Genomic DNA, 11535 nt, shown 5'->3' with positions numbered 1-11535 from the left:
TAAAATAAACCTCACATAGACCATTTAGTTTTTTGTACTAAATGTGTTTTTATGGTTTGTCTTATTAGGCAGCATCTATGGAGAGAATACCATCTCTGTACAAAATGTTTTAATAAGAGCATGCTGTAGGGCATGTTTTATTTAATGTTTATTTGACGTCCAACTGTCCTGGATGAATGGTAAGTCGGCATTGCGTTGCATCTTTAGTGATCTCAGAGGCAGCTGCTGCCAAGTCCATTTGTTCTCAAGTGCGAGCTGTTTAAGGAGCCGTTGTGAGAATGAAACGCTTGTATCTCCTGGTTCAAAACTATCATCTTTTTAGCACGAAATGATGACATTGAACAGTGGAATGACCCTGTCACAGAGGAGCTGTTGTCAGTTTCTGATGTTCTTCTTCTTCCACAATAACGTTGAAGGCCTTTCCGAAAGTGTATTGTAAAAAGTCCATAAGTGATGGGATCTAGGCAGGCATTAGCGAGGCCAAAGATGAAGAGAATGTGTGTAAGGGACTGAGAAACCTGGTCTTCCATGGTCTCAGGATAGAACCAGTACCACAAGCCTAAGAAATAGTAAGGGGTCCAGCAGATGATGAATGAACTTACAATTACAATGCTCATCTTCAGAGTTCTCATCCGTGCTTTGGGGATGTTATTCTTGGAGCGTCGAAGGTAAACCTCTTTAGAAGACACTAGAGTAAAAGAAACACATTTTGTTCTTACAGATCTGGCATAGAAGGGAAACATTATAAATGTAATTAGGGGCAGTGTGTACCTTGAGTACACCAAAGGAAAAAATTCTACCCTCAATCTATACAGAACATGTGCGTGTCCTCCATTAATGGGGTTGTCTTCTGCTAGACCTTTAAGGCCTATTGTTGTGCCAAAATATTAGGCACCACTAATTGGAAAAGTTTTACTTTCTTATGGGCAACTTGTAGATGCCTTTATTTAAAGCGCCACTGATCTACTGGATTGCTGTGCGCTCTCATGTTGCTGCAAACTCACATCTCATTGGAGCCCCTTGCTTGCGGCAGATGTACTTTTATATGCCTTTGGTGTAAAGTAATCAGAATTTACAATGTGACTGGCAGAGGTTGGAAAATTTGGGAAGTAAGATCCAGGCTAGGAGACCAAGCAGTCCCTCCATTATGATCTTCACTATGACAGATACATCCTGCTTCTTAAGACAGGAGGCACACTGGGAAGTTTTTATATTTTACTAGAGGTATGCTTTAAAGGGAACCTGTCACGTTGGACATGCAGTCCAATCTTCAGGCAGCATGTTATAGAGCAAGAGGAGCTGAGCAGATTGATCTATAGTTGTGTGGAAAAAGATTCCCATCTCTGGGCTCAAGAGTCCAGTGGGCGGTCCTACTCAATTATTGGTAGCTACAGTATTCACACTGATACAGGGAAGGCTTTCAATCAATCGTTGACATCGCCCACTGGACTTTTTAGGCCACAGTGAGGGGGGATTTAAATTAATAAATTGCAGGTTATCCTGAACCTTTTCACACACAACTATATATCAATCTGCTCAGCTCCTTCTGCTCTATAACATGCTGCTCACAGAAACGGACTGGATGTATAAGGTACATATAGAAGTATCTAAATGTAATTTGTAAGAGAGGAGCTAAGGTTTAAAATTGAAGGAAGCAGGCTATCAACAATCCTATACATTTCACCTGCAATGCTGTTCTCAAAATGTGTACAAATTACCACTATGACAATAAAAACCTTAAAACAAAAATAATATTAGACTCTAAGGCATATAACCTCTCTGCAACTAAGAAGTCCATTCTTATTGATTTCTTTGCTAAGTAGAAGACGGGGATCTCTATTATCCCCCAGTTTAAAAATAGATGAATAAAAAAATCTCAAATATATATATATGGAAATTGATAACTTATCATTAAGAAAGTTTATACATGTCATGTCATTATCTCCTGTACTACTACAAAAAGTAAGGTTTAGTTCACACAGCATTTTTTTGCCTCAAAATGCCTTCTGGAATTTTGAGACCGATTTTGAAATATCGGCATTTTTTATTATTTATATATATATTTTTTTTTAATTCTATATATTTTTTTTTTCCATATGAACAAGAACATACATGGTATCAATGCAATACAATACAGAGTATAAGTCATGACAGGGGTAGTGTGAAGTTACAACATGTTGAACATCAGGAATCACAGGAATATCATACATTTTACAGTGATCTTAAGAACAATCAGTCCTGTTAATAACTAATACTTTGGTATGGTGAAATCCCCTTCTTTTTCTATCCGTCATCTTAACTCTGCTTTCGTAGGAATGACAAGAAAAATTAACCAACATCTACAATACATATGACAAGACAATGGAGGGGGGGGGGGGGGAAGGAAGGGAAAAAAAAAACAGAAAAGTATCCTGGTTTGATCTGGGTGCACTAGCGCAGTTATGAACTAGTATTATGCGCTCAGGGCGGTCTAGATGAATCAAATACATCCCATGGTGACCAGACTTCTTTGAATCGTGTTAAGCTATTATTCATAGAGGCTGTCAAAGACTCCATTCTTCTGACCTCCCTTATTCTTAAATATAAGTCAGCAACTACAGGGGGATCAGTTCTCTTCCATCGCGCCGAAATGAGACACTTAGCTGCTGTGAGCACATGTAATAATAATCTAGAGGAAACCTTACTGAGCCCTTTCGGCGGTACATTAAGCAGAAAAGTTAGCACAGACAATGGAACCCTGACCCCCAGCAGTGTCCGGAGTAAACCCGCAACCTCTCTCCAGAAGGGGCGAATCAACCGACAATCCCGAAAAATGTGAGGAAGTGTCCCCCTCTCGCTGCAGCACCTCCAACATCTATCCGAAACAAGGGGATATATATGATGGAGAAAGTCCGGGGTATGATACCAATACATCAGAATTTTATATTGGTTCTCTCTATATGCAGCGCAAAGAGAAGATTTCGCGGCTTGCGACCATATAATTTGCCACAGCGACAGGGGTATCTCCCTCTCCATGTAAGTCTCCCATTTGGTCATATAGTTATGTTTTGGGATCTCATTTCCCCCTGGAGATGAAAGGATACTGTATATATCCGAAATTAATCCCCTAGTGGAGGTAGTATTCCTACAGAGAACTTCGACGTGCGTAGGTTTAGTAAAGCTGCTATCCCCAGGGAGAGAATTGGCAAAGTGGGTGATCTGTAGGTAACTAAAATGTGCATTGGGCTGTAACTTATATTTAGACTGCAGTGTCGAGAATGGCAAAACCGTTCTCAAACAGGGGTCTAATATGTCTGCAAAGTAGAACAATCCAGCTTCTGCCCATGGTTTAGTCATCCTCGCAGTGAGCCCATCCGGTAGAGCCGGGTTAAATAGAAAAGAAGTCATGGGAGATTTGGGAGAAGACAGGGGGTATAAGGTGTTAGCTAGCTTCCATATGTTTTTGGTAAACAACATGGGACCTAATAGGGATTTTGGCCAAGTCTCCACCTTTCCAGACCACAGTAGCGAATTCGGGTGAATAGGAGCTACCCACAACTTCTCAATCTCTGCCCATTTAGTATATGCCCACCTTGAAGTCCAGCCAGGAATTCTACGAAGATGTACTGCTAAATAGTACCGATACACATCAGGGACAGCCAGACCTCCTACTGTCATAGTAGAAAGTAGGACTGCTTTTGGTATTCTATGACGCTTCCCTGCCCAGATGTATTTCAATAAGGCTGTTTGGAACCTACGAATTTCGCTACGTGGTATAGGCACCGGGAGAGTTTCCAAAAGGTATAAATACTTTGGTAGAATAGTTATTTTCACTGCAGATATTCTACCAAAGAAGGACAGCGGGAGGGAAGACCATTTAGACAGTAGCGTATTTATTTCTTGAAAAAATGGGGAGAAGTTATTTTTATAGAGGGAGGTATATGTGCGGGTGATCTGGACACCTAGATATTTGATCCCTTCCTCTTTCCATGTATATTTAAATGTTGTTTGTAGTGTCGAAATGAGCTGCGGGGAAATATTAAGTGGCAGGGCTTCCGTCTTAGAGTTATTAAGCTTATATCCCGAGTACAGACTATATTCTTTCAGTACTGTATGTAAGTTTGGTAGGGTAACTTGCGGGTTGCGTAAAGTCAAAAGAACATCATCTGCAAATAGAGAGATCTTAAATTCCCTATCTCGCACTAAAAAGCCTTGGATATCTGGATTACTCCTGATACGGGCCGCTAGAGGTTCTATGCATAGAACGTAAAGCAGGGGGGAGAGGGGGCAGCCCTAACGAGTCCCGTTAAAAATATCAAATCATTTAGAAATCGCATGTGGTAATTTAACTACAGCATTTGGTAAGGTATACAATGAATGTAAAGCGGTGAGGAAGGACCCTGAGATACCTATTGTTTTTAGTGTGGCAAAGAGGAAGGACCAGTCCAATCGGTCAAAGGCTTTTTCAGCGTCTAAACTGAGGAGCAGAACTTCGATCAGATCAATAGTCCGTCTAGTATTGTCTCCTGCCTGCCTATGCATGACAAAGCCCACCTGATCTTTGTGAATCAAGCCCGGGAGCAATGAGCCAAGTCTATCGGCCAGTATTTTAGTGAATATTTTGAGATCTGCATTCAACAGAGAAATTGGCCGATAATTAGAACAATCAGACTGGTCCTTCCCTGGTTTGGGAATAACCGTGATGAAAGAATGAAGCATGGAAGGGGGAATGCCAGCTCCCGACAGAAAGGAATTAAAAAGGGTTACTAAATGTGGTGTTAATACATCTTTAAAGACCTTATAATATAAATATGGAAATCCATCGGGCCCTGGAGATTTTCCATTAGGCAAGTCTTGTATGGTGTTCTGTAATTCCTCTTCCGTGATGGGGCATTGAGCATAAGGCCATCATCCGGCACGATAGTGGGAAGGGGGCAGGACTTTAACTATTCCAACATTTGTTGTTCCCGAATGGAAAAATCTGTAGGGAGTTGGGATGTGAGAGAGTATAATTTTGAGTAATATTGGTAAAACATGTCCGCCTGCAAATTGGGATCATAGATCAATTGACCTCCTGCATCCCGGAGAGCAGATGGGGTCGACAGAGCCTTTTTGTCTCTTAGCTGGGCAGCAAGTAAAGAATGTGCTTTATTTCCTCTCTCATATCTTTGTTTGGTATATAGAAGCATCTTCTCTACATTAGCAATAGAAAGATCCTTTAATTTTCCCCGCGTGGCAATGATTTGTCGAAGAGTAGACGTCGAGGGGTAGGGATTCATTTTACGTTCTAGTTTAGTAAGGGCCGCCGACAGCTCTAATCTCTGGTGAGCTTTGTCCCTCTTAATATGTGAGGCGAGAGAGATAATACCGCTTTGTGCGCCTCCCAAATTGTGGCCAACGAAGGAACTGAGTCTTTATTAAGGGCAAAGTAGGATTCAATGTGTGTTTTAAGTGTGTCCCTATGCTCCGGAGATTTAATCAGTCGTTCATTCAACCTCCAGTGACATATCCGGGTCGTTCGTAAGTCAGAAAGTAGATCCAACATAATTGGAGCATGGTCTGACCATGTAATAGCCCCTATTTCAGCCGATGAGGTTGAACGAAGTCCTGGTACGTTGCCAAGGAATAGATCTATCCGAGTATGTGTTTTATGTGGGTGTGAGTAAAAGGTATATTGTTTAGCCGACGGATTTGAGATACGCCATAGGTCATAAAGATTGTGCTTGCGAATCAAGCGTCGAAATGCCGAAGCACGTTGTCGCAATTCCGTGGGCGGAGAGGGAGCACTAAGCGAGTGTCTGTCCATGTTTTCTGAAAAAGGGAGGTTAAAATCCCCCCCTATGAACAAAGTAGTTGGCGGCAGGCGGGAAATTTTGGAGAAGACTTTTTCCAAAAAAGCAATTTGTAATATATTTGGTGCATATAAGTTGCATAAAGTAATCGGGACACCTTTCAGGGTCCCTGCGAGGATGACATATCTCCCCTGTGGGTCTACTATTGATCTTGTTACTTGTAGTGGACAATCCCTTGAAATTAGAATAGCCACCCCTGCGCTTTTCTTAGAGTGTATAGCTACATATGCTTTAGGAAAATGGGGTAGTGCAAATTTGAAAGACCCCGAACTGTCATGGTGCGTTTCTTGTAGAAAGGCGATATCTGCTCTCAGGTGTCTCAACTCTCTAAGTGCTAGACGCCTCTTAACATTGGAATTTAATCCCTTAACATTCAAAGATACTATGCGCGCCATGACAATTCTTTAGGCCTGAAAGCAAGTATGTACAACGTACCCAGATGGTCTATCAAGTTGGGCATAGCTTGTGTTGTCCAGGAAGGACGTCGCCATTTCGGTGATATGTTCTCAGTCCACAAACCAGGTTTCCTATTCACGGAAGTAAGGGGAGGGAAAGAGGGGGAGGGAGGGGGAAGACATAGACAGACAACTACAGACAGAAAATAAATCAAAAAACATATTTGAAGCATAAAGTCGGTCGAACGACAATGAATGGAATCTAGATTCCATGTGGAGACAAGTATATTAGAACAATTTACACATTTAGATATCGCGTCAACCCCTAGATGCCTCGACTGCACTAGGAGGGTATACTGTCTCCATAAAGGGAGAAGAATCACCGAGAGCCAATTCCGTCAGGAACATAGCCAACAGTCCCAGTAACTGAGACAGGCCAATTCTTTACATTCTGTACAAACAAAACTCCTCTGCAGCCTATAAAAAATAAACCAGGGCATAAAAATCCCCTTTTTTTTTTTTTTTTTTCATACAATGAACTATTAATGCGGTCTAAGCATATAAACATGTAAGAAAGATTATGAGCCTCCCTTATTCAATACATTAACGCTGAAATGATGGCTTAGGTCCATGTTCAGACATGGACCCTCGCTGATTCCCGGTCTTCCTTTGTGAAGAGACCTTTTGCCAGACAGGTGACGGAGGGGGTGGAGGCGGGGTGAGTTCCCACTCAGGCAGTTTCGGGACTGGAATGTCCATAGTGTCACAAAAAACTCGAATATCCGACGATGTTCTCAGAACCGACCATCTCGTCTGGCTGTAAGGCTAAACGGGAATCCCCATCTGTAGAGGATATTATTTTCTCTCAGAGAAGCAAGTAAAGGGCGTAATTGTCTACGCCTATGAAGTGTAATCCAGGATAAGTCCGGTAGCAGTTGGACAGTGGTTCCTTTGTGTTGAATGACTCTATGAGCTCTGGCTTTATTCATAATGGCTTCTTTCAGCTCGTAATCCGTCACACAGCAAATAATATCGCGAGGTAACGGCGAAGCTCCTTTAGGTCTGAGAGCTCTATGGGCTCTATCTAACTTGATAGGATGATCAGGTGGAGCATCTAGGATTTCATTAAAAATGGTCGCCAGTAGCTCCTTTAAGTTTTCGTCCTGGGTAGCTTCAGGGACACCCCGAACTCTGATATTATGTCTTCTGCCTCTATTATCTAGGTCCTCCAAATGCTTTTGATAATCAGAAAGAGCAGCATGTTGTGCCACTACTGTGGTTTGTAGTCGTGATACATGTTGGCGAGTGCAATCATGGTCATCTTCCAGTGACTCTACTCTGTGGGACATTTTTTGTATGTCTTGCCTGACTGTCGCAATAGCCGTATTGCAGGTATCTTTCACCTCCGCTATAAGCGACTTAAAATCCTCTCGGGTGGGGAGCTGCTGCAAAAAAGACTTCCATTCCTGACGTTTAGGAGCGGGGCTCTCAGAGTCAGAGGAAGAAAGCCACGGCTGTGCATCCTCTGCTTGAGCATATGGCTGTATATGGCCTGCTATAGGGAGCGTTTCCATCTCAGGATTTTTCCCTGCTGTTTTTATGTCCCTAAGTCGTTTTGACATAGCAGTGTCCAGTCTGCAGGGTAAGGGTGGCTGAGGGGGTAGTAGGTGCTTCCCAGCCCTTAATGTTGAGCCACTAACCTGCATGTTCCTTCTTGTGGGGGAGGGTGACTCCGCAGTGTATGGTGTCTCCAACTCCTCACTAGCCACGTGTGAGGCAGAGGCTGGCTCCGAAGATGGCGGCCATCCCTCTCCTTGTTCCTCCTGCAGATCCTCCTCCGGCTGCACTGTCTCTCCGTCGATCAGCTGCTGTGATCTGACCACATCTTGATCCTCTATGTCCGATGGGCATCTGGAGGACTGCGACGCCTCCTCGTGTGAGGCCGGCAGTAATGGCGCCTGTCCTGTCGGCGCATCAGAAAAGAAGGCATCCAAAGTGCCGCTCCTCGGGGCTCCGGGGAGTACCTGCTTGGACTCCATCTTCTTGGCTGACCGTCTCACCATCATCGGTAAGTCCTTATTAGATTCTCGGGAGGCTACACCGAGTAAAAAACACTGTGTTACGGCTGATGATCAGAGGAGCTCCGGACTATGCGACTCACTCCATCGGCTCCCAGGACACGCCCCCTTAATATTTTTTTACCGTGTTCTTTGCTGCAATTTTTGCTGCGTTTTTTTTAAGCCATATGACTTTAATGCAAAAAAGCGCCGCTCTTTTTTTCGGCCTCCTATTGATTTCAGTGAGAGGTCAGAGGCAGAAACCGCTCAAAGAATGAGCATGCCACCTAAAGCCCCCAAGGGAAAAAAATGCCTCTGCCTCTCATTAAAGTCAATGGGGGTTGATTTTGACATGGTTTTCGCGTCAGAATCAGTGCCTAAAGGCACTAGTAATGACCTGCAATGTCCTTTGCCAGGTACAAGTACCTGTAACGTCTTATGTTCACAGCAAGGGTAATTTAACATTTCATAAAAGACACAATGTTCACAGATGTTGTATTATTGTGTCTAGTAGATGGCAGAATGTACTTTATGCTAAAAATAGTCCCATGCCGGATCACCTGGAAAATTACTTGATAGTCCAGCACAGGAGGCAGTGGTATGAAGTAATTGCCTGGAGCTTCTCTCTGCCAGCGATACAGTGGGTCAGAAGTCCTCTATGATCCTCAGTGGACAGCGCTCGACATGTTATTTCATTATACAACATAAGGCATTAGAAAAGATATATGCATAGCTTTATTTATAGACCCTACGGCACAAATTATGTAATTGTCTTATATAATGCCTGATTTTGAATAATAAAACAGCATATAAAGCATTGAGGCCCACACAGGACTTCTGACCCACTGGATCACTGCCAAAGAGAAGCCCCTTTAAGGCAATGTTTACACTAAGTTTTTTATTAGTTAGACAGGTTTTTTGAGGCAGTTTTTGATTCTTTTTTCTGCCTCCTATTGATTTTAATGGAGGTGGAAAACGCTCAGATATTGAGCATGTCGCTTATTTTTTTCCGCAAGTGGTCAAAAAACACTCAGGAAATAAACTCCTTTGCCTCCCATCGAAATCAATGTGTTTGTATGCACTGTATATGAGTGTTTTGACATTTTAGGTATTTTAGCCATTGCAATTATTCCCCCACAGGATGTCATAAATGTATTCTAGGTGGTTGTCCCACCTCTGGGACCCCCACCTGTCATGGGAACAGGGTTTCAGCTATTTCTATAACTATCGTTCACTTTAATGGAGAAAATAGTGCATATACATGGCTATCTCTCGATTCCATTTCTATCTGGATGCCACAGTCGCCTCACCAGGTGAAACTAGGCTCAGGGGACCACCGTTTTCATGATAGGTCAGAGTCCTGTGGATACGAATAGGGAAATACCCCTTTACCCCTGAGTCAACAGAACCAATTGAAGAGAATCTCAAGGGCTTAGAACAATCAACATCACATGATCTGTGAATATGAATGAATGCATGAAAATTCATACATTCCAACTGATAATGGCAATGTTCTCCTCTCAGCATAGTACTTACATGTTCCCTTGCTCATGCGCTTTGAGATCTCCAGCAGAATTCTTGAGTAACAAGAGATCATGATCAGCAGAGGGAGCAGGAAGAGACACACAAAGCTCACCATGTTGTAGGTGGTTTCCTGCCAGTGCTCCTGGAAACTGCCCCTGGTGGTGCACTGGGTGAAGTTCTGTGGTTCAGTGATTGTTACTGTATGAAACAGAAAGAGCTGGAAGGAAAGGGAAGAACAGCAAATTACTTGTTTTACTCTATATAATACAAACCTAGAACATTCAAAGATTTTAGATCTCATGAGAAGCAGACCTCAAATTATGGCCAGGATAAGGGGTAAACCGGGAATGCTGCCACATACAAACAGCTGCCTTCTCTGCCTAGGGAGAAATTGGCGCATCCCAATGCCCTGTCAATTTGATAATCAGTATGGATGGCACCAATGGGGACACTGTTGCTAGTACTTATGGGGTGCATTATGCCAGGCAGTAAAAGGAGCATTGTGGCTGTCCCTCTTACCGGCACTGTCTTGGGTGCTTAGAGGGCTGACACTTTTATCAGAGCACTGTGGCTAATACTATGCAGGCACATTTTACAAGGTTTATCTTGGGAACCAAAGGAGCTTGTCAAGCCCCTGCCAAATTTGGTCTCTGTTAAACCTTCCATTACAACTACAGCTTTAACTTTGGATTGTCTTGTCGTTTCATGGGAGAGCGTATACAGGGTCCTATAATAGAGCGCTATATTTAATAAATATTGTTACAGACTTCATTTTCCATATATGCCAGGGAAGCTTGGTTGATTTAGAGCGTTCTGTACTGTAAGCCACAAATCAATTGATATCTACACCAAGATGAGCTTAAAAGCAGTGATACATAGGTTTTAGAGAAGAATGATAGAAAACATTGCGGACATAATGGTTCCTCTGGGTTCTGTATATTTATACTGTCCGTGTGTTTCAGAGAAGCAGCGTGAATGAATGATCCAGGCACCACTTGTGTGGACAATTTTTAATGTTCATTGCAGAATTTCTATGCCTTGTTTGCTGTACACCCACTTTACATTTTGATCAGGCATTCATGACACCCACACACCTTATACAACGCTAGCAGCTATTTCATATTTTTTTTAAACTTGACACTGACAACCTCCTTTTTTTTCTTCTTTTTTTTTTCTTAATTACTGAGAAGTTTTCATAGTCCGGTTATAAACAACAGTGAATATAATCACAGAGTATACAACTATGTAGACTTAATTGACAGTCCGCTATTATTTGTTTCAAAATTATTGAAAATTGTTTTATTCAAATAGGAAATCATGGTAAAGTGGCATGAAAGAGAAATGTCTTTGTATTTAATATTATAGTGTCATTAATTACATTTTAGTCTGTAGAAGAGAAATATTGTGTTCGCTAATTTTAAAAATGTAGCGGTTTATTTTTTTAATCTCTCTTGGGGCAGCCATATTGGAGTCACACATTTCCTTCCTGCATTGTCTGTATATAAAAGTACAGCAGGGAGTGTGTATGTGTGTGTGTGTGTGTGTGTGTGTGCTTGCTTTATGGCAGCTACAGTGAATGGTAGTTAACTGACAGATACAGGTTATTATTAGATTTTCTAGAAAGTAATGGAGTTCAGCCCCCTCCCCCAGAGATCAGGAAGTCACACGGTAGCTGGAAACAGAGCATTCTGTGTGTGTACTGTATATAGCGTATACTTTTGCAATCCT

The 11535-nt window shown here is 42.3% G+C and overlaps 1 protein-coding gene across 1 annotated transcript in view; it reads right to left on the bottom strand.

The window, feature by feature from the left end:
- Positions 1-200: 200 nt before the first annotated feature.
- The window catches only part of LOC142748139 (putative gonadotropin-releasing hormone II receptor), a 35129-nt gene continuing 23794 nt past the window's right edge, over positions 201-11535 (bottom strand). Inside the window, exons 3-4 of the mRNA XM_075855269.1 lie at positions 9820-10024; positions 201-688 (exon numbers count right to left, since the gene is read on the bottom strand). Of these exons, the coding sequence (XP_075711384.1) occupies positions 213-688; positions 9820-10024 (681 nt within the window). The 3' untranslated portion in view covers positions 201-212. The remainder of the gene's footprint in view (positions 689-9819; positions 10025-11535) is intronic.

Source organism: Rhinoderma darwinii, chromosome 3 (genome assembly GCF_050947455.1).
Source record: "Rhinoderma darwinii isolate aRhiDar2 chromosome 3, aRhiDar2.hap1, whole genome shotgun sequence".
Classification (NCBI taxonomy): Eukaryota; Metazoa; Chordata; class Amphibia; order Anura; family Rhinodermatidae; genus Rhinoderma; species Rhinoderma darwinii.
This window is presented reverse-complemented; position numbering and strand designations above follow the sequence as displayed.